This window comes from Erythrolamprus reginae, chromosome 13 (assembly GCF_031021105.1).
Source record: "Erythrolamprus reginae isolate rEryReg1 chromosome 13, rEryReg1.hap1, whole genome shotgun sequence".
Taxonomy (NCBI): Eukaryota; Metazoa; Chordata; class Lepidosauria; order Squamata; family Dipsadidae; genus Erythrolamprus; species Erythrolamprus reginae.
This window is the reverse complement of record NC_091962.1, coordinates 13,366,067-13,389,121: the sequence shown is the minus strand read 5'-3', so window position 1 is coordinate 13,389,121 and position 23,055 is coordinate 13,366,067. Positions and strand designations below refer to the sequence as shown.

General features: G+C 45.5%; 2 protein-coding genes across 4 annotated transcripts in view; both read right to left on the bottom strand.

Moving 5' to 3' along the window:
- The window catches only part of KLC2 (kinesin light chain 2), a 29,227-nt gene extending 18,578 nt beyond the window's left edge, over window positions 1-10,649 (bottom strand). Inside the window, exons 1-4 of the mRNA XM_070766739.1 lie at window positions 10,560-10,649; window positions 5,187-5,459; window positions 3,590-3,820; window positions 1,203-1,275 (exon numbers count right to left, since the gene is read on the bottom strand). Coding sequence (XP_070622840.1) covers window positions 1,203-1,275; window positions 3,590-3,820; window positions 5,187-5,459; window positions 10,560-10,634 — 652 coding nt within the window. The 5' untranslated portion in view covers window positions 10,635-10,649. The remainder of the gene's footprint in view (window positions 1-1,202; window positions 1,276-3,589; window positions 3,821-5,186; window positions 5,460-10,559) is intronic.
- Window positions 10,650-12,572: 1,923 nt separating this feature from the next.
- The window catches only part of PACS1 (phosphofurin acidic cluster sorting protein 1), a 79,915-nt gene continuing 69,432 nt past the window's right edge, over window positions 12,573-23,055 (bottom strand). For all 3 annotated transcript variants that reach the window (XM_070766451.1, XM_070766450.1, XM_070766452.1), the window contains exons 20-24: window positions 21,014-21,056; window positions 19,356-19,491; window positions 17,268-17,494; window positions 16,921-17,040; window positions 12,573-15,615 (exon numbers count right to left, since the gene is read on the bottom strand). In XM_070766451.1, coding sequence (XP_070622552.1) covers window positions 15,503-15,615; window positions 16,921-17,040; window positions 17,268-17,494; window positions 19,356-19,491; window positions 21,014-21,056 — 639 coding nt within the window. In that variant the 3' untranslated portion in view covers window positions 12,573-15,502. The remainder of the gene's footprint in view (window positions 15,616-16,920; window positions 17,041-17,267; window positions 17,495-19,355; window positions 19,492-21,013; window positions 21,057-23,055) is intronic.

The window sequence follows — 23,055 nt, the reverse complement described above, 5'->3', positions numbered from 1 at the left end:
TTTGTATGCCGCCCCTCTCCGAAGACTCGGGGCGGCTCACAACAAGTGAAAAGCAATCCAATACATAATCCAATTAATTAAAATATTGAAAAATTTTAAAAAAGCCATATACTAAGATACATACACACAAGCATACCATGTATAAATTCAACGTGCCCAGGGGGAGATGTTTAGTTTCCCCATGCCTGACGGCAAAGGTGGGTTTTGAAGAGTTTGCGGAAGGCAGGAAGAGTAGGGGCGGTTCTGATCTCCGGGGGGAGTTGGTTCCAGAGAGTCGGTGCCGCCACAGAGAAGGCTCTCCCCCTGGGGCCAGCCAACTGACATTGTTTAGTTGACGGGAACCGGAGAAGGCCAACTCTGTGGGACCTAATCGGTCGCTGGGATTCGTGCGGCAGAAGGCGGTCTCGGAGGTATTCTGGTCCAGTGCCATGAAGGGCTTTAAAGGTCATAACCAACACTTTAAATTGTGACCGGAAATTGATCGGCAGCCAATGCAGACTGCGGAGTGATGGTGAAACATGGGCATACCTAGGTAAGCCCATGACTGCTCTCGCAGCTGCGTTCTGCACGATCTGAAGTTTCCGAACACTTTTCAAAGGTAGCCCCATGTAGAGAGCGTTACAGTAGTCGAACCTCGAGGTGATGAGGGCATGAGTGACTGTGAGCAGTGAGTCCCGGTCCAGATAGGGCCGCAACTGGTGCACTAGGTGAACCTGGGCAAACGCCCCCCTCGCCACAGCTGAAAGGTGGTTCTCTAATGTGAGCTGTGGATCGAGGAGGACGCCCAAGTTGCGGACCCTCTCTGAGGGGGTCAATAATTCCCCCCCCAGGGTAATGGACGGACAGATGGGATTGTCCTTGGGAGGCAAAACCCACAGCCACTCCGTCTTATCCGGGTTGAGCTTGCCTCCGGACTTCCATTCCAGCCGAAGTGCCCGTTCTTGTGTTGCTGGGATTCCCCTGAGCCTCCCCTTGCTGGGAAACCCCACCTCCGGACTTGCGTTGCCAGCCGAAGCGGTTAGCCGAAGTTTGGGGCAAACACTTCCCATATTGGAAGACCACTACCATGTCGCTCCTCATCCTTCTTCTCATGAAACCAGACAAACCCAATTCCCACCTGATGTGTTTTGGCCTCCAGCCCCCTGGTCTCACTTTAACACCTGCTCTGCTTAACAATGAATTTGGAGCCTTCCAAATCTTACCTTGGCCATGGTCATCGTCATTCGGAAATAGATCGTCCAAGGTATCTTTTGCTACCTCGCCGTTTTTCTCATCCTGGGCAAACAAAAAACAAAAAACAGTTAGCAAATAAAAAACTGGCATTCACTTTCGCAGGAGCAGGGGGGAAAATGTATCTCCTTATTCCCATATCAGAATAACAAGAGCTGGAAGGGACCTTGGAGGTCCTCTAGTCCAGTGATTTTCAACCTTTTTTGAGCCGCGGCACATTTTTTACATTTACAAAACCATGGGGCACATTGAGGGGGGGGGCCCTAAAAAAAGTTTGGACAAAAAATTCTCTCTTCCTTTTGCTCTATTTCTCCCTCCCTCTTTCTCTCCCTCCCTCTTTTTGTTCTCTCTCTCCATCCCTCTTTCTTTCTTCCTTCTTTCCTCTTTTTTGCTATTTCTCTCTCCCTCCCTACCTCTCTCTATGTCTTTCTCTCTACCACCTTCCCTCCCTCTCTTTCTCTCTCTCTTGTGCTTTCTTTCTTGCTCTCTCTTTCTCTCTTTCTTTCTTTCTCTCTTATTCTCTTTCTCTCTCTTGCTTTCTTTCTGTCTTTCTTTCTCTCTTGTTTTCTCTCTCTCTCTCTTGCTTGCTTTCTCTCTCTCTTTCTCTCTCTCTCGTTTTCTTTCTCTCTCTGAGCTTCGCGGCACACCTGACCATGTCTCGCGGCACACTGGTTGAAAAACACTGCTCTAGTCCAACCCCTTGCTCAGGCATCTGCTTAAAAACCTCCAGTGTTGGGCAGTGTTCCCTCTAATTTTTTTTTGGGGGGTGGGCGGAAAAGTATAGTGTCTGAGCGGCACAGAAATAATAAACAAACAAACAAACAAAAAACCCACCCTGTTTTGCCTCAGAGAATTTCAAAATAAAATACTGTACTGTGTGTCTATAACAGTGAGCTCATAATAAGGCAACTCTATCAATATCAAAATGCCACTTAAATAGTTGAGCTAGTTTCAAACTAGATTTTGATTTTCTTTCTCTCTTCCTTACTCCCATTCTTTTTCTTTCTCTTTTCCTTCCTCTCTTTTTTCTATCTGTTTCTCTCTCTTCCTCTCTCTCTCCTTCCCTCTCACACTTTCCCTCTCGGCTTCTGGGCAGGTTTGGAAAACTCTGAGTTGATGATGACTTTTAAGTGAGCGATTGCTCACTGCTCAGCTTAGAGGGAACTATGGTGTTGGGGCATTCACAGCTTCTGGAGGCAAACTGTTCCCCTGGTTAATTGTTCTAACTGTCAGGAAATTTCTCCTTAGTTCTAAATTGCTTCTCTCCTTGTTTAGTTTCCACCCGTTGCTTCTCGTTCTACCCTCAGGTGCTTTGGAGAATAGGTTGATTCCTTCTTTGTGGCAAGCCCTGAGATATCAGAAGACTGCTATCATGTCTCCCCTAGTCCTTCTCTCTCTCTTTCTTTCTCTTTCTTTCCTTCCTTTCTCTCTCCTTTCTTCCTTCCTTCGTTCCTTCCTTCTTTTGCTTTGGAGAATAGCTTGACTTCTTCTTCTTTGGGGCAAACCCTGAGATACTGGAAGGCTGCTATTGTGTCTCCCCTGGTCCTTCTCTTTCTTTCTTTCTTTCTTTCTTTCTTTCTTTCTCTCTCTCTCCTTCCTTCCTCTTTTGCTTTGGAGAATAGCTTGACTCCTTCTTCTTTGGGGCAACCCCTGAGATATTGGAAGGCTGCTATCCTGTCTCCCTTGGTCCTTCTCTTTCTTTCTTTCTTTCTTTCTTTCTTTCTTTCATTCTTTCTCTCTCTCTCTCCCTCCTTCCCTCTCTCCCTCCTTCCTTCCCCTTTTGCTTTGAAGAATAGCTTGACTTCTTCTTCTTTGGGGCAACCCCTGAGATATAGGAAGGCTACTATCATGTCTCCCCTGGTCCTTCTTTTCCTTAAACTAGCCATAACAAGAAGTTCCTGCAACAATTTTTCGTATGTTTTAGCCTCCAGTCCCCTAGTCCTCTTTGTCGCTCTTCTCTGCACTCTTTCTAGAGTCTTTAACATCCTTTTTGCATCGTGGTGACCAAAGCTGAATGCCGTATTCCACGTGTGGCCTTACCAAGGCCTGATAAAGTGGTATTAACCCTTCGCATGATCTTGATTCTCTCCCTCTGTCGATGCAGCCTAGAACTGTGTTGGCTTTTTGGGCAGCTGCTGCACACGGCTGGCTCACATTTAAACGGTTGTCCACTGGGATAGCTTTATTTTCATTAGCAAGACTAGGGGTGGAATGGCAGGGAGTCTACGGAGAGGGGCAGCATACAAATCAAATCAATCAATCAATCAATCTCATCCCGGAGGTTTTGCGGCCAGACCTGGTGGGTCCAAATCTCCCCTGACCAGCTGCTCTACAGCAGGGTGGGAGAGAAGCCACCCACCGAAGGGGAGACGTCTTCGTCGAATTTCTTGATCTGGTTCATGAATTCCAGGTGCTTCTTCTCCTCTTCCAGCTGCGCCACCGACTGCTCGCTCCGCTGCAGCTTGTGCTGAGTGGCGGCCAGCTCGTCCCGCAGCCACTGGTTTTCCTGCACCAGGCGCCGCACCTGAGCCCGGAGCTTCTGCTTCTCCGATTCCACGGCGCCCAGGTGGCTGGAGAGGGCGATGATCACCTGGCGGCAGGAACAACCACAACAACAACAGCAGCAAAAATCAGATTTCATCGATCTTGTGAAAGGACAATCCTGGCGGGATTTCGCTTGCAAAGCTTGTTTATGTGTATAAATATTTTTTGGTCATGCTTAGTTAGGGTAGAGGGGAGGCAGCGATCCTTTCAGGGGTCTTAAGCAAGGAAATTTATTTTTAATGTATGCTGAATGGGGTACATTTAAAATGACAAAGTTACTCTCAAGTGCATAGATAGAGAAGGCAGGCAGGAGAGGAAGGAAAGGATAGAAGATAGATAAGATAGATAGATAGATGGATGGATGGATGGATGGATGGATAGATGATTAGATAAAATAGATATGATAGATAGATAGATAGATAGATAGACAGACAGACAGACAGCATAGATAGACAGGAAAATAGAGAGAGAAAAATATAGGAGAGATAGACAGATGGATGATTAGATATGATAGATTAGTTAGATAGATAGATAGATAGATAGATAGATAGATAGATAGATAGATAGATAGATAAGGTAGGTAGGTAGATTCATGATTCTTGACAAATGTATGTTTTATTATACGTACTCTGAGAGCATTTGCACCAAAGCTAAATTCCTTGTGTGTCCAATTCTATTCTATTCTATTCTAGTCCATATAGACAGACAGACAGATATATCAAGAAAGGAGGGAGGGATTGATAGATTAAATAGACAGACACAGAAGGCAGAAAAGGAAGGAACAGATAGAAAAAGATTAGATAGATGATAGATGATAGATAGATGATAGATAGATAGATAAATAGATAGATACATAGAGATAGATAAAGATAGATAGATAGATAGATAGATAGATAGATAGATAGATAGATAGATAGGGAAGAAATAGATACTGCGCATTCAAAGTGACAATAAACTTATTCTAAGTCTTCGTGGCAAAATGTGGGGCTCCTTTGTGGTCGGTCATAAGCTGAGGACCACCTGTATTTACGGCGGCTGTCATGCCCCAAGGTCACAGGATTGAGCCAAGCCAATGGGAAAGCCGGATCCACTGAACAAAACACACTGGTGGCTTAACAACGTCGGAGATTCATTTAATCCCGGTGGGCAAGAAAGATAGGAAAAAGCGGTGTGACCCCCCCCTCCCTCCCTCCCTGAACAACTGTCTTGCTTAACAACAGAAATTTGGGGGCTCAACCACGGCCCTACATCAAGCACTAGCGACATAATCATGAGAATCAGACATTTCCAGAGTCTCTGCAGTTTCCAGAGAGGCTGTTGTGGTTAAAAGATCCACAACCACAAACAAAGTATGAGGTGCGGGGGGCTGTCTCGATTTCAGGGGGGGCCCTGCGATGTCCACTATGAGGTACCTGGGCTTCTCCAAGGCCCAGCTCGATGGCCTCCAGGGACTTCCTCAGGAGCAGGGCCTTCTCCTGGGCGGCGCTGCTTTCATGCAGTGGTTGTGGCGGCTGCTCCAGGCGGCCGACGGTCTCCAGCAAAGCGGCCAGGAGGGAGTGGTGCTCGCTGCGGAGCGTCTCCAGGCCTTGCACCACGGCCTTGGTGCCCAGCACGATCTCATCCTGGCTCATCTTCTCCAGCTTCTCCTCCCGGGGGGGGTACAACATGGTGGCCATGGCCCCAACCTGCGAAGGGAGAGAGAGAGAGAGAGAGAATGGGGCTGTTAGAGGGAGAGAGATTTCCCCTTCCTTTTTCCTTTCCTCTTATTCTTCCCTTCCTCCTTTCCCTCTCTAGTCCTTCCTTCCTTAATGGATTCCTCCCTCCTTCCTCTTTGCCTTCCTCCCCTCTATATTCCTCCCTCAGTTCCTTCTTTCTTCCCTCCTTATTCCTTTCTCCCTCCCTTTTCCGTCCTTTCTTCCTCCCACCTTCCTTCTTTATTCCTTTCTTTTTCCATCTTTCCTTTCTTCATTCCATCCCTCTCTATACCTTCCTTCTTTCCTCCCCCTTTCTCCTTTCCTTCCCTCTCTATTCCTTCCTTTCTATCTATCTATCTATCTATCTATCTATCTATCTATCTATCTATCTATCTATCTTCTATATCTATTTATCTATTTATTTATCTATCTATCTATCTATTCCTATCTATCTATCTATCTATCTATCTATCTTCTATATCTATCTATCTATCTATCTATCTATCTATCTATCTATTCCTATCTATCTATCTATTCCTATCTATCTATCTATCTATCTTCTATATCTATCTATCTATCTATTCCTATCTATCTATCTATCTTCTATATCTATCTATCTATCTATCTATCTATCTATTCCTATCTATCTATCTATTCCTATCTACTATCTATCTATCTATCTTCTATATCTATTTATCTATTTATCTATCTATCTATCTATTCCTATCTATCTATCTATCTATCTTCTATATCTATCTATCTATCTATCTATCTATCTATCTATTCCTATCTATCTATCTATCTATCTTCTATATCTATCTATCTATCTATCTATCTATCTATCTATCTACAGTATTCCTATCTATCTATCTATCTATCTATCTATCTATCTATCTATTCCTATCTATCTATCTATCTATCTATCTTCTATTCCTATCTATCTATCTATCTATCTATCTATCTATCTATCTATCTATCTATCTATCTATGTCTATCCATCCATCCATCTTCTTTTCCTTCCTTTTCTGCCTTCCTTCTGCATCTATCTACTTAGACTTAGAATTCACTTTATTGCTACTTTAAATGCACCCTAAAAAAATTTTTTTTAAATTAAAAAATCCAAAATCCACCAGCAGTTGTCAAAACTAGAAAGTCAAACCAAAAGTCAAAACTACAGAAACGTCCCCCATGGATTGTGGGTAGGACAAGAGGTGACAACCACTGTCCCTTTCACCAGAAGTCTCCCTTTGCAAAGTCAGGAGTCCGACTGGATGGCCTCCCATGCCCCGGCTCAATCCCCCTTTTATAAATCCCTGAACGCTGGCCAAGGTTGTGCTTCATCACACGCAAACACACACGTACATTCTGGATCCGACACGCTTGATAAAACAGCAATGTCAATTTCTTTTTTTTAACAGTTTTTCCAATAAAGATACCCAAACACGCTTTGTCAACAAACAGAACTTTCACACACACACACACACTCAGCATTCCCACAACCGAAGCGAGGACCCGGGTCAAGTCCCTTCGTTCCAAAACCCAGATCTATACAGTCCAGCCTACTTTTTTAAAAAAATCACTATCTCTAGAAGGGGTTAATTTCCTCCATATGGACCCCTTTAGCTTCAGCTAGGATTGGCGGGGAATATTGCTCCTCAAATCCCACCAACAGACACCCCCCCTCCCAAAAAAAATTTCTCTCCTGCTTTTTTAATGCAATTCTTGGCTCCCCCCAGGAGAGGGCTAACGTCCAGGACATTACCGACGCAATGCGGCGCTGAGTCGAGTCCTTCGCTTGGTCAATTCGACCGAAGTTCCAATTTCCTCCTTCGCTCCTCCTCAAATTTGCCATTGGAGCATTTCATAGCTCCCCAAAATTCTCATTTTCCCCCCCTCCGAGCTGCTTCTCTCCCCCCCCAAAAGAAAACGGAAGCTGGATTTTGCAAGGGTGACAAAGTAAATCAAACTTGCATCCCAAGTGGCTCTAAATATCTTTGCAAAAAAATAATCCCCCCCCCTCCAAGATCTAAAATTCACTAACTGGAAAAGGAGACCCTTCCCTTTTTTTCCCTTTCCCCCTCCCCAAATTATGCAGGGATGTTTGGAACACAATTTCCAAGTTATAATAATAATGTGGAGGAGGATTATTACACGTAAAAGACAAAATAGGTGAATAATAATAATAATAATAATAATAATAATAATAAGAAATATGTATGTATGTATGTATGTATATAAAAGAAGAAGAAATATGTATGTATGTATGTATGTATGTATGTATGTATGTATGTATGTATGTATGTATGTATATAAAATTATATACCTAGCAGCCACTACCAGCCATTAGCACCAGTCACTGGTATTTGTGACACTTTTTAAATGTTCAGTTCACAAAACACATCAAGAAATTGCAGCTTCCTGTAATAACACCAGAACTGCAACAAAAAAAAACACCTTGTGCTATTCGGAACATCGTATATTTTAAGAAGGTACTTGGTTGAGACCCGGGACGCTGGTGCAATTATTAAGCACCAATCAGTGGTGTTTGTGACACTTTTAAAAATGTTCGGGTTGCCTGAGTTTCATGTTGAATGATTAAAAAGAGATAATAATATATTATTATTCACCGATGTTGTCTTTCACACCTAACAGCAATACCCCTTTGTCATGGATCTACGGTATGTTTATCCCAGGCATGTTTAAATTCAGTACTTGTGGATTTACCAACCACGTCTGCTGGAAGTTTGTTCCAAGCATCTACTACTCTTTCAGTAAAATAATATTGCTTCTGGTCTTTCCTCAATAATAACAACAACAACAAAACAACAACAATAATAATAATTCACCAATTTTGACTTTTGCCCTTGAAATTCCCCTAGTTAAATGTAGAATTTCTTTGCCTGGAGTTTTTCCGCCGAAGGCATTTTATCGTTCAACGCTTACAGATAACTTAACTGCTTGTGTCATGATCAGGAAAATCGAGTTTTTGGTTTATTTTCTCCCCCCCCTCTGACAAAGCGTACAAGGAGAAGGAAGGAGCGAACGTCCCAAAAGATGAGCAGCCGAATTTCCAAAAATAGGCCGCCCTATGATGCCACTCAGGTGAAGCCCGTGTTAATCCAGGCGTGGTTCTTGGGTCAATAAACCGTCATTAATCCAACCGGTTTAGAGGCGATGTGAACCCAGGTACGCCTTATTTAAATGACGCCTTTTCCAGAAAGATTGAAAAACACACCCACTGGGGAGGGGAAAGAAATCTAATCAAAGAGGCAAGGGAGATATTTATCATCCTAGAACTACCTCTAGGGAAAATAAAAATCAGCTTAATTCGGGATTCACCTTAGAATTTGTAAGATTTTCCATGCTTCTTCCCTCTTTCCTTATTTTCTTTGAAATAAACTGCTGACTGCAATCAGCTTTCAGCAAAAAAAATTAAATAAAGCCAAGCTCCCTGTTGGTTGGTTGACGCTTGGGGATCCCAGTTCCCATAAGGCTTTGCTGCAGGGCCAGTGGCTGGGGATGATGGGCCCAGGGAGGGCCTGAGGGTTCCTCAATTTAATTGGCATGGGAAGACTCTTAATTGCATGTATGTATGTTTGCTTGTTTGTGTGCACCTTGCTTGATTCTCAAAGCATTGCTACAATTGAAAAAGAACAGAGAAATGACAGGTAGATAGATTGATAGATAAATAGATGGATGAGAAACAGAGATAGGTAGATAGACAGAAAGACAGGATGGATAGATAGCTAGACAGAGTGGCAGATGATAAGAGATAGGAGATTATAGAGAAAGATAGATATAGAGATGATAGAGATGAGATAGGCAGATACATAGGAGAGATTATAGAGATACTGTAGATAGATAGATAGAGAAAGATAGATAAATAGAGAGAGAGAGAGAGAGAGAGAGAGATAAATCAATAGATAGATAGACAGACAGACAGATAGATAGATAGGAAAGAGGATGGATAGCTAGACAGAATGACATGATTGAGAAAGATAGAGATAGAGATGAGATAGATACACAGGAGATTAGAGAAAGAGATATAGATAGATGATAAGATAGAGATAAAGATGAAATAGACAAACAGACGACAGAAAAGTATAGATAGCAAGATGATAGAAATGATAGAAATATAGATAGAGATAAATGATATACGGTGGATATATATATATAGAAGGAAGGATAGATCCCCCCCCCCAGTTTTAGCAATACTTTAAGGGTCAAGCCAGGCCCCTTTGGGGTCTCCTTCTGGGCAACCTTTCCTTTTGGAGGTGGAGGTGGGTGGGAGACCCCCTCCTGAAGGCCAAGATTTGGGCTGCCTCCTTTGCCCCCGATGCCCTACAGAAGAAGATACCTCCCAGCCTTTTCCCTGAAGGGGAACCGGGTGACCTCCAAACTTCGCTTTTAAGAGATTTAAAACTCACCCCCCCCCCCAAAAAAAAAATCCCCCAGGACCCCCACCCCCCATGGTCTTCCCTCAGCTCAATTGGCATGGAGGGAGGGGTGTCTTCCTGTCCTCCCTCTCATTTCACCCACCCCTTCAGGCTAACTAGATCCTTCATGGGCTTTTTGGGGGGGGTCTCCCTCCTTTTCACCCCTTCCTTTTTTTCTCTCCCCCCCCCAGTTCAACGAATGGGCTGGGTGACCCTGGAAGAGGGAGACCCCTCACCCTCTCCCCCTTCCTCAGGAGACGGGCTAAGAAGGAGAGGGGGGGTTCCAGCCAAAGCTGCCCCCCCTATTTAGAAATGGGGGGTCCCCTTTCCGAGCAAGCACCCCCTCCCCTCAGTACCTCAGCCCCATTTGGGGAAGTGGTTGCCTCATTCCCCTTCCTAGGCCTCATTTCCCTTGAGGAGGGGAAAGGGGGGATGAGGGAGGGATCTTTGCCCCCCCAACTCATTTTGGGGACCCCCAAACCTCCCCACCCGCACCCCAAAAGGAAGCCCCCCCTCTTTTAAAGGGTGGGGATAGTCTTAAGCCTGATGGAAGGCCTTTCTCATTATGGGGAGAGACAAAGAAGGGGGGGCTCAGAGGGGAAAAAAGGGGGGGGACCCTCCCTCTGCCCCCCCCCCGCCTCGCCTCCCTTCCTACCTGCGCGCGCAGCCCCGGGGCTCGACCGGTGCGACTTTCCCAGCCGGCGGATTCACATACTTTCCCGACAGGCATTGCGGCACCGGCGAGGGAGCGAACGCGCGGCCCCGCCCCCAAACAACCTCCCTTAAAGGGAAGGCGGAGGAAGGGCGGGGGGAGGAGGAAGGGGCGGGGGAAAAACGCGTCGGTGGGGGAGAAAAAGGACGCGGCGGGCTGTCGCTCCGTCTTCCCGGCGGCCCCGCCCTCCCGCACCGCTTCTCTTAAAGGGGAAGGCACCGGCCTGTTATATGCAATAATATAAAACGTACTAACTATACTATTCAGTATTATATTATAGCATATACAGTACTATAATAGACTGTACCATAAAATAAATATATTATAGCTATTATATGTATATTAGAATGGTACAATTATATAATTATAATTATAGTATATTTTTATACCTGTTATAATATAGATTAGACTAGAACTATTATAATATATACTATACTACAATATACTACACCATAATATAAATATATTATAGTTATTATATGTATATCGGTATATTAGTATAGTACAATATATATTATACTATCATATTATATAATTATAATTATAGTATATTTTTATACCTGTTATAATGTAGACTAGACTAGAACTATTATAATATATACTATACTACAATTTACTACACCATAATATAAATATATTATAACTATATGTATACAGTATTAGTATAGTACAATATATATTATACTATCGTTATACAATTATAATGACAGTACTGTATATTTTTATACCTGTTATAATGTAGAGTAGACTATGTATGTATGTATGTATGTATGTATGTATGTATGTATATTTGGATTTTTTTTTTCAGTCTCCAGGTATACCTCCAATCCATATGCCATAAATCATATCAAAATATGCATACTTTTGTACAGCTTTTATAGTGAGCCGCCCTGTGTCTTCAGAGGAGGGCAGCATATGAATCCAATTAATAAATAATAAATAAATAAATACACATTTCTATCTGATTTAACAACCGCAGTGATTCACTTAACATGCATGGCAAGAAAGTTGTCAAAATGGGGCAAACCCCACTTAAGGAATGCCTCGCTCAGCTTTTGTTAATAGAAATCTTTGGATATCAACTGTTGGACTTGGGAGGGGAGCTCTTTCCTCCTCTGCTGTTTTGGGGGCGACTTTTCCTTATATGATTTCTAGTTTCTCAACTGACACATTCTGACACCCAAATCTCAGCTGGGTTTTTCTTGCATTCTTTCTTCCTTCTTTCTGGATACTGAACAACCTGCCTCCATCCAATCAATCAATCAATCAATCAATCAATCATAGCCCACATCAGTCAATCAATTAGTTAACCAGTCAATCATTACCCACCTCAATCAAGTCAATCATAGGCTACATCAATCAATCACAACCCAACTCAATCAAATAAATCATAGCCCATGTCAATCAATCAAAACCCACCGCAATCAAATCAATAGCCCATATTAATCAATCAATCAATCAATCAATCACAACCCACCTCAATCAAATCAATCATAGCCCATGCCAATCAATCACAACCCACCTCAATCAAATCAATCATAGCCCATGCCAATCAACCAAAACCCACCTCAATCAATCAAAACCCACATCAATCAAATGAATCATAGCCCATGTCAATCAATTAAACCCCACTTCAATCAAGTCAGTCATAGCCCACCTCAATCAATCAAAGCAATCACCCACCTCAATTAAATCAATCATAGCCCATGTCAATCAATCAATCAGTCAATCAAAACCCACCTCAATCAAATGAATCATAGCCCATGTCAATCAATTAAACCCTACCTCAATCAAGTCAGTCATAGCCCACCTCAACAATCATGACCCACAATCAATCAATTCAATCAATCTCAACCTACCTCTATTCAATCAATCAATCATAACCCCCTTGAATCAATCAATTCAATCCATCCAACCAATATTTGAAGCACTTTACGAAACAAATCCACGTCAAGATTTTTTTTTTTAAGAAAAACACAATTTATTTAATGAAAAAAAAAAACCCCACAAGGAAGTGGTTGAGTGACAACAGAACCCTCCGAAAGATCAAATGCATTAAAACGCCAATGCGGCTACAAACCCAGAAATTATGAATATGGGTCGTTGGGGGAGGTCGGTGGGATGGAGGGAAGGAAAAACACCTTGAAATCTGCATTCCGAACGAATGGGGGGGGGGGAACCAGCAGAGTTACAAAAAAACAGAAAAGAAGAAGAAATATATATATATACAAAACTCATATTTATGTACAGTAGCTGAGAATGCAGACCACGTGGAAACCCCGATCGTTCAAAATCAAACGGATGTGCAAATTCGACACAGCGTGTACAAGAAAACACCGACGGTCTTCGAATGGTGTCACCGTAACAGTCAAGATGGGGGGGGGAGGGCTTGACGGTGAAGAAGCGAAGGGGGCGGGGACATTTTCGAGGTGGGAACGCGGAGATACCCGCACCCCAAAAACGAGGGGCCTTTTCGGTATGTGTGTGTGTTGAGCTCCTTTTGCAAGAACGAAAAAGAGACCTGGGGTCTCCATCGTACCAATCCCGCCTCGGACGTCCGAGTTCTCCACCGTTGTTCTCACGGTTCTTCCGAGCCAGGCAATCCGCGGCTCAGGCGCATGGATCCTGCACATCACCGTCTCCTTCCGACCCCCCAAACTTTGGGAAATTGGGGGAAGGAGACTTGGAGCAGGCGGGGTGGTTGGGATTCCATTCCTGTTTCCTCTGGCCTTTTTTCGTCCTCTCGTTTGTTTCTTTTCTCGCCAGATTTTGGCAAAGGGGATGCGCCAATCCTCTTTCCGAGCCCTTCTCCATCTCTGGAGCAGCAGGAATATTCAGAATTTGTGCTTAATTATATATAAAGTCCGCTAGCTCCAGAGGGAGGGATGGCGCGGCTTTGTCCTTTTGATGCGGAGGTGGTATTGCTACCGGTTTGGACGAACCGTTAGTACTAACTTGCGAGTAAGCTGGCCGATCCACCTGGATGTAACGCCGTCCTATTTAGCCACACTTTTTTGTGGTTGGGCGAAAGGAGGAATCTAAAGTCCGCTGGGCAAACTCTCAAACAGAAGGAGCCAAACTCAGGGCGGGAGTTTAAAAAAAATAGAATTACAAGGATCGTAGACACCGAGATTTAAACCAAGGAAATTAGATCCTCTCTAAGCTGGCTTGATCCCTCCAAGGGGATCTCGCTAACCGTACTTAAAAGTCTTGTTGCCGGTTGCATCTTTATATTATTCTCTCTTTTTTTTTTAACCTTTTAATTGGAAAACTGAATTTCGAGGAGTCGGAAACATTGGCCGGCAAGCTGCACAACCTGTTTGTGGGGTGCGGAGGGCAAAACGCACCCGGTGTGGGTGTTATCGAAGAGCTCCCTAGCGAGGGGAATCATTTATTTTATTGCTGATTCAGCAGAGATCGGAGAGGTCTGAGCTCGCTTATTAAAGGCGGGTGAGGAGGAAAGGAGGGACAATTAAGACGGCATCTGTTTATCCAGCGTCCGAGAATTCGCCTTTTTAGAGGAGTCGCCATAGCCGACCTCAACAATCATGACCCACAATCAATCAATCAATCTCAACCTACCCCTATTCAATCAACCCATCCATCATAACCCCCTTGAATCAATCAAAAGGACAGCGGGGGAATTAAAACGGATCGGAGCGAGATCGCGAAGATGATCCGCGCTGGATCAGTTCAGATTTACACCAGAGCTGTGTCCTTAAAATATATATATATATATTTTCTCTCCTCGGAGCACAGCTGGTAGAGTGATCCCTATTCTAAATTTTCGTTCTGCCTTCTCGCTGCAAAAATCCAATTTTCCGCTTTCCAAATCAAGGGGCTTTCGAATGAAGGAAAATCCAGCGGATTTCAAAATCGTGCGAATTCTACCCAGAGGGTTTGGGGTTTTTTTGCCAATCCTTGGTTTCTTTCCTTATTTAGGGGGTGGGGGGGGAAACGGGACAGGAATAAGTTTGGGATCCCATCTTGGAGATGCCGAACAAGAACGGTGGAGGAGGGGGAAAGAGGTTTGGATTTGAGGATTGGGGTCGCTTTTGCCGTGTGTATTATGGGATGCGCGGGGGACACTCCAGAGATGGCGGTTATCCTTCCCACCCCACTTTCCGTGGGATTATACCGATCTTCTCCATCGCTTTTCGTGGTTTGTAGAGACGGCGCTGGTCCGGTTGGGAGAGGAAAAGGCCGGTTTGTACGAGAAAGGAATATTCGTTCCGTTCTCCCCGCCGGGTGGAGTTACGGACGAGGGGTGTCCCTCCGCTAACAGCCCCCAGGGAGCTTTGTTGTGTTTGTGCTTCTAGAAAAGCCGAAAACGAGACAAAAACCGTTTGGGAAAGCGTCTCCCCGGATCGTCAGAGGATGGAACGGGAGGCGGCGGAGAAGACGACAAGTTTCCCACACAGATTACGAGTTCGCCAACAGGCTCTTACGGAAGACTCAGCTCAAGGAAGAGACATTGGTCCGCGGGTTCCGACGAGCGGACGGGAGACCCCCCTGGATTGACCAGAAGAATCGGTTCCCGAGTGGCGGCACGCTCAGCACAAAAATGAGAGGCCAGAGGCCCACGGCACGATGTGGCGGTACGCGTTATAAAAGCAGTTCAGCGGGCCGGGTCCCCGGCTGGATCAAAAAACAACGCCTCCCCCATTGTTTTTTGGGGAAGGGGGGTTGGCACCCACCGTCCACCCCTCCCTTTCCTTCCCCCCACCCCTCTCCAGCAAAGCCCGATCGAGACACAGGAAACGCGACACGGGTGAAGTGAACTCAGCGCAGCTCTCGGTTGGCGGATGGTTCGGATGGAGGTGGCGCGTGGCGCCGCGACGGAGCCAGGAGGGCGCCGGGGAAGGGCGTCCTGGCCGTAGACCCTTTCAGGCTGGCTTGTTGCCAAAAAGTCCCACGGGGAAGTGCTTGACATGGGTGGGCCACTGGGCGGCCAGCTGAAAGAACTTGATGTCGCTCCATTCCACTCCGTCGATGGAAACTACAAAACAACGGAAGAGGGGGGGGTTGTTGGTCAGTGGGTCAGGAGAACCCGTCTAAAACTGTACTTATATTGAGAGGGCCAGCTTAGACACGATGTTTATGTGTGCATGTGTGAAGGCTAGAAAGCAGGAGACTGGGAGTTCTAGTCCCACCTTCAGCATGAATGCCAGCCTGGTTACTTTGAGTCGATCACCAGGAGATGGGGAGTTCTAGTTCTATCTTAGGAATGAAATCTGACTGGGTGATTAGAGTCCAATCACCAGGAGATGGGGAGTTCTAGTTCTATCTTAGGAATGAAATCTGACTGGGTGATTAGAGTCCAATCACCAGGAGATGGGGAGTTCTAGTTCTATCTTAGGAATGAAATCTGACTGGGTGATTAGAGTCCAATCACCAGGAGATGGGGAGTTCTAGTTCTATCTTAGGAATGAAATATGACTGGGTGATTAGAGTCCAATCACCAGGAGATGGGGAGTTCTAGTTCTATCTTAGGAATGAAATATGACTGGATGATTAGAGTCCAATCACCAGGAGATGGGGAGTTCTAGTTCTATCTTAGGAATGAAATATGACTGGGTGATTAGAGTCCAATCACCAGGAGATGGGGAGTTCTAGTTCTATCTTAGGAATGAAATATGACTGGGTGATTAGAGTCCAATCACCAGGAGATGGGGAGTTCTAGTTCTATCTTAGGAATGAAATATGACTGGGTGATTAGAGTCCAATCACCAGGAGATGGGGAGTTCTAGTTCTATCTTAGGAATGAAATATGACTGGGTGATTAGAGTCCAATCACCAGGAGATGGGGAGTTCTAGTTCTATCTTAGGAATGAAATCTGACTGGGTGATTAGAGTCCAATCACCAGGAGATGGGGAGTTCTAGTTCTATCTTAGGAATGAAATCTGACTGGGTGATTAGAGTCCAATCACCAGGAGATGGGGAGTTCTAGTTCTATCTTAGGAATGAAATCTGACTGGGTGATTAGAGTCCAATCACCAGGAGATGGGGAGTTCTCGTTCTATCTTAGGAATGAAATCTGACTAGGTGATTAGGGTCCAATCACCAGGAGATGGGGAGTTCTAGTTCTATTTTAGGAATGAAATCTGACTGGGTGACTAGGGTCCAATCACCAGGAGATGGTCCTGCCTTAGGCGTGAAATGTGGTTGTGGGGAAAATAGGAGGCCCTCCACGATCTGCTCTATGTCTCCTCTGCTTGGAAATCCTTCTCCAGGGGGCTATCACAAGTCCCACTCACCCCCTCAAAGCCCCCCACCCACATCCCAACCTCGCCCAGGCCTCACCTTTCATCATGGTCTGTTGCTGTTTGGCCGAGCAGATGAGCCGGCTGATGCCGTCAATCATTTGGCTCTTGGAATCGACTTCTCTCTCTTTGGGTTTCTTGCTCAGGAAAATGGTGGGCACTAGGACGGAGGGAGAAAAGAGGAGACCACCCGTTGGGGACAACTCGGTGCTGCCGGAAAGCCACCAGAACAGATGATTCCTTTGGACAAAGGCCATGGGGGGGGGGGGGGGGCTAGTCCTCAAGGATCCTCCCGCACCTCATGAGATCCCACCAGATCTCTCTGCCCCGCTTCTCCAAGTGGAGAGAGAGAGAGAGAGGGGGAACCTTCCGTTCTCCATCCCCTACCCTTCTTGTTCTTCTCCTTGGTGACCACTGTCATCGCCATGGTCCCTGACGGCTGAGTCTCCCCGCTGTTGGGAAGCCGCGAGACGTGGACCGAGCGGAAGACGCTCTTCAGGGTGTTTTTGGAGCTGCTGTCCTTCTTCTCCCCTTCCTTCCTCTTCTCCGTGGGTTGAGACAGCCAGTAATCGACCTGCAGGCCGATCACATCGGTGTACGGGCTGCTGGGAGACCTGGGATCCGGGAGAAGGAGAAGAAGAGGAAGAGGGGGAGGAAGAGGAAGAAGAGGAGGAGGAAAAGAGGGAGAAGAGAAAAGAAGAAGAGGAGGAAGAGGAGGAGAAGAAGAGGAAGAAGAGGAAGAGGAAGGAGAAGAAGGAAGAGGCGGAGAAAGAAGAAGAAGACGAGAAGAGGAAGAAGAGAAGAGGAAGGAGGAGGAGGAAGAGGAAGAGTTTGAAGAGAAGAGGAATAAGGGAAGAAGAAGAGGAAAAGAAAGGAGGAGGAGGGGAAGAAGAAGGGGAAGAAGAAGGAAGAAAGAAGAACAACAGGAAGAGGAAGAAGAAGGAAGAAGAGAAGAGGAAGAAGACGAGGAAGAGAGGAGGAGGAAGAAGAGGAGAAGAGGAAGAAGAGAAGAAGAAGAGGCAGATAAGTCAATTTGGCACTGCCAGGCAGCCCCCCACCCCCTCAAAAACAAAACCAGACAGCAAGAGAAATGGAGGAGGAAGGCTCAAGCCGGCAGGGCAGGGGGCGGGGTGGGTTCGAAACCTCCAGAGACCCAAGGGCGGCCAAGCATGGGAGCAGCACTGAGGGTCACTTCCTGCCTGAGGAACAGGAGGCCCTTTTGCCAAGCGTGGGCGGGGCGGCAGGCGGCACTGACCTTGGGAGGTGGGGGGAAAGGAGGCTGCCTAGGGAAGGATCGGATAAGAGGGAGCCTAGCCCACAGCTGTATAACGGGCAGAGAAAGAGACTCAGAAAGGAGCCGCCGTAACTTCTCAGGCTGGAAGAGAGACAGCGGGAGACGCGCCCTTTCAGACCGGCTGGGTTGGCGGAAGGAAGCCTTACACATAAAGTAGAATTTAAGCCCATCCGGGTTGGCCTTGATCTTATTATTTTATTCGGCCTGGACTCTCCGGGAAGGCTTAGACCACAACGATGGCGAAGCTTTTCTCGGTTCGCGGGCCCAAAGGGGCGTGTGCCACACCACACACCCTTACCTCCCCGCCTCACATGTGCGCGACCACAACCCGGGCTGCCTTCCCGCGCATTCCAAAGCCCGGTAGTGGGGAAAAACGCTCAAACGGACAAACCGGAAGTTCAGGAAAATGTACTTCCGGTTTGCCGTTGTGCTGGTTTTTTTGCACTCCGGATGCTTCCGGGAAGCTTCCTTGAAGCCCTTGGAGGCCAAAATATCATCGGAAGTTCAGAAAACGTACTTCTGGTTTGTCGTTGTGCTGTTATTCTGCACTCCGGATGCTTCCGGGAAACTTTCTTGAAGCCCCGGAGGCAAGAAAAAATATCATCGGAAGTTCAAGAAAACGTACTTCCGTTTTGCCGTTGTGCTGTTTTTTTGCACTCCAGACGCTTCCGGGAAACTTCCCCGAACCCTCCGGGGCCACCTGCGCTGATTTTGCAGCCGTCTAGGTGGAGCCTCTCGACTCACAAACAGGAGACGGCAGGTTCGATCCTAGGTAGAGGCAGATAGTTCTCTCTCTCTGGGCACGGTGAGAGTATTATCTGCCGAACAAAACTCCGCAATGGCGTCGGGAGGAGCATCCGGCCAGTAAAATACTCTGCTCCTTATTCAGACTCCTCCACCTTGTAAGGGTTATTATTATTATTGTTGTTGTTGTTGTTGTTGTTGTTGTTGTTGTTGTTGTTATTATTATTATTATTATTATTATTATTATTATTTATTGGATTTGTATGCTGCCCCTCTCCGGTTGTTAATGGAGGGCTGAATGGATTATCTATGGGGCAGTGCCAGGGAATTGTTCCCTGTTCTGAAAGTCGGGGACGGTCCAACAGTCTTTCGCGGAGACTCGGAAGAAGAGAATGTCGTCGGCCCGCCAAAATCCCGGTGTCTCCTGAACTACTTACCCCACCACAGCCAAGCCGCTGGTCATCGAGGGGGAGGACGGAGGGGTGGCGCAGACGTCCTTGGCAAGGCCCGAAGTTGAAGGCGGAGAGGTGGAGGGGATGGTGAGGCTGATGACCGGGGAATCCTCCCCCTCACCTGCAGAAGGAAAGGAGAAAGGTGACCGTTTTGTCGCAGGGAGGCTGTGCACACTATAAAGCAGGTGGACGTCAATTCCCAGAATTCCCCGGCCGACACGAGCCCTCTTTTGACTCTGGGAAGCATGAAAGGCCGTTGCCGTCTCTTGTTTTTGCCCCCTGTTATCAAGATGGACCGGCTATTTGCGAGGCGGCCACGAATGCCATCGCAAGGAAATGGGGAGAGCGAGGAAGCCAGCGATATTTGGATACAAGGAGGACTTGGGTGAGGCCGTCTTGTAAAAAATAATAAAGGTGGGATAAAAATTGGCAAATAATAAAAAGAATGGAGTTGAAAGGGCAGGGAAGAGAATATAGAAAATAGAAAAGAAAGGAAAGGAAAGGAAAAGAAGGGAAAAGAAAAGAAAGGAAAGGAAAGGAAAAGAAAGGAAAGGAAAGGAAAAGAAAGGAAATGAAAGGAAAGAAAAGGAAAAGAAAGGAAAGGAAAAGAAAGGAAAGGAAAAGAAAGGAAAGGAAAGGAAAAGAAAGGAAAGGAAAAGAAAGGAAAGGAAAAGAAAGGAAAGGAAAAGAAAGGAAATGAAAGGAAAGAAAAGGAAAGGAAAAGAAAGGAAAGGAAAAGAAAGGAAAGAAAAAGAAAGGAAAGGAAATGAAATGAAAGGAAAGGAAAGGAAAAGAAAGGAAAGAAAAGGAAAGGAAAAGAAAGGAAAGGAAAAGAAAGGAAAGGAAAGAAAAGAAAAGGAAAAGAAAGGAAATGAAAGGAAAGGAAAAGAAAGGAAAGGAAAAGAAAGGAAAGGAAAAGAAAGGAAAGAAAAGGAAAGTAAAAGAAAGGAAAGAAAAAGAAAGGAAAGGAAAAGAAAAGAAAAGAAAGGAAAGGAAAAGAAAGGAAAGAAAAGGAAAGTAAAAGAAAGGAAAGGAAAGGAAAAGAAAAGAAAGGAAAGGAAAAGAAAGGAAAGGAAAAGAAAAGAAAGGAAAGGAAAAGAAAGGAAAGGAAAGAAAAGGAAAGTAAAAGAAAGGAAAGGAAAGGAAAGGAAAAGAAAAGAAAGGAAAGGAAAAGAAAGGAAAGGAAAAGAAAGAAAAGGAAAGTAAAAGAAAGGAAAGGAAAGGAAAGGAAAAGAAAGGAAAGGAAAAGAAAGGAAAGGAAAAGAAAGGAAAGGAAAGAAAAGGAAAGGAAAGAAAAGGAAAAGAAAGGAAAGGAAAAGAAAGGAAAGGAAAAGAAAGGAAAGGAAAAGAAAGGAAAGGAAAGGAAAAGAAAGGAAAGGAAAGGAAAAGAAAGGAAAAGAAAGGAAGAGAATACAGAAGAGAATATAGAAGAGAAGAGTATAGAATAAAATTTAGAGGGGGAAAAGAATAGAATATAAGAATATAGACTATAGACTATAGAGTGGACTGGACTGGACTAGAATAGAAAATAGAATGGAAAAGGAAAAGGGAAAGGAAAAGGAATAGAAGATGGAATAGGCAATTGAAGGGAACAGAAACAAAACAGAATACAGGAGAGCAAGAATTTTAATTTAAATCCGTACCTGCAGCTGCAGGTGAATCTTCAATGAGGCCCACCTTCACCACCTACAAGAGGAAGACAGAAAGCACCGACTGTGAACCCTTTCAAAACACAAACAAACCCCATCAGGTCGGCAGCCTGCGAGCGGGAGCCAAACCTTCCCAAGGGAGGACACTTAAACACACGCAGAAAGCCCGCAAGGGACTAGTCCTCAAGGATCCTCAGAGCGAAGGGAGGGTTAGAGAGGAGGGAGGGAGGGAGGATGGGTTAGACAGAGGGAGGATAACTTTTGAAACACCACAACTGGCTGCATGGCAAACTCAGAAACATTGGTCTCTTTTTATCCTTTTCCTGCAGCTATGAGCCTGGTCCTCATTGTTGCCCAAATGGACAATTTGGGGTGAAGTCCTCTTGTGTTGCTCCCGTGCGCAAGGCACAAGCTTTGGGGAAAAAACGATGCAGGTTTAAGGGGAAGGCAAGCGAGGAAGAGGAGGAGGAACATTTATTTTTCACTAAACCATAGCAACAACCTTAAAGACGGACATATGTTTTGGGGCTGTGTGTGTGTGTGTTTGTGTGCTGTGATACTAGGATAGCCCCCATCCTTTGCAATTTTTTTTCTCATTAAAAAAGAAAAAAAAGGAAGCTTCTGGAAACCCTCTGGGATTTGAGCCCTGCCAGAAATGTTCAATCGATGTTGCTTTCTCTCTCTCTCTCTCTTTGTTTTTTTCTTAAACGGTAATTATATATAGCTCTTTTTTTATTATTATTATTATGATGATGGCATTGACCGCGCTCGGTGCTTGTGTGCGAAGCGCTACCTGACCTTGGCTTGACTCGAGGGGTTTGTGCATCCGTCAATCAATAACTATAAATAACGATAAAACCAGAAGAAAGGCACTTTGGCGTCATGGGGGAGGGGCGGCCTAGCAGCCAGGAGACGGTGAGTTCTAGTCCCGCCTTAGGCATGAAAGTCAACTGAGTGACCTTGGGCCATTCACCAGGTGGCGTGAGTTCTAGTCCTGCCTAAGGCATAAAAGTCAACTGGGTGGCTCTGAGCCAATCACCAGGCGATGGTGAGTTCTAGTCCTACTTAAGGCATGAAAACTGGCTGGGTGACTTTGAGCCAAGCACCAGGATATGGTGAGTTCTAGTCCCGCCTTAAGCAGGAAAGTCGGCTGATTGACCTTGGGCCAATCACAAGGAGACTGGGAGTTCTAGTCCCGCCTTAAGCATGAAAGCCAGTTGAATGACTTTGGGCCAATCACAAGGAGACTGGGAGTTCTAGTCCCGCCTTAGGCATGAAAGCCAACTGAATGACTTTGGGCCAATCACAAGGAGACTGGGAGTTCTAGTCCCGCCTTAAGCACGAAAGCCAGTTGAGTGACTTTGGGCCAATCACCAGGAGACTGGGAGTTCTAGTCCCGCCTTAAGCACGAAAGCCAACTGAATGACTTTGGGCCAATCACCAGGAGACTGGGAGTTCTAGTCCCGCCTTAAGCATGAAAGCCAGTTGAGTGACTTTGGGCCAATCACCAGGAGACTGGGAGTTCTAGTCCCGTCTTAAGCACGAAAGCCAACTGAATGACTTTGGGCCAATCACCAGGAGACTGGGAGTTCTAGTCCCGTCTTAAGCACGAAAGCCAACTGAATGACTTTGGGCCAATCACCAGGAGGCAGGGAGTTCTAGCCCCGCCTAAGGCAAGGAAGCTGGCTGGTTGACTTTGGGCCGGTCCTCACCTTGCAGGGGTTTAGTTACTGTGGGGAAAACGGAAGGAATAATAGGTTTGCCCCCTTGATTTATTTATAAAAATAAATGAAGAAAAGCTATAAATGCATCAATTAAAAAAAAACAACCCACCTCTTTTCATGATTACCAGCTCCTCAAACTTGCAAACCAATTAGCTGAGCCAACCATTTGTTAACACCCAGGATTTACGGGAAGTGTAAAGAAGATGTTTTTGTGTGTATGTGTGTGTGTATGTGAATAACAGTGTATGATACCTTCCGATACAACCGGCGGGAATTGGCTCCTAATGGGATCCCTTTGGGCTCCTGCCAAGC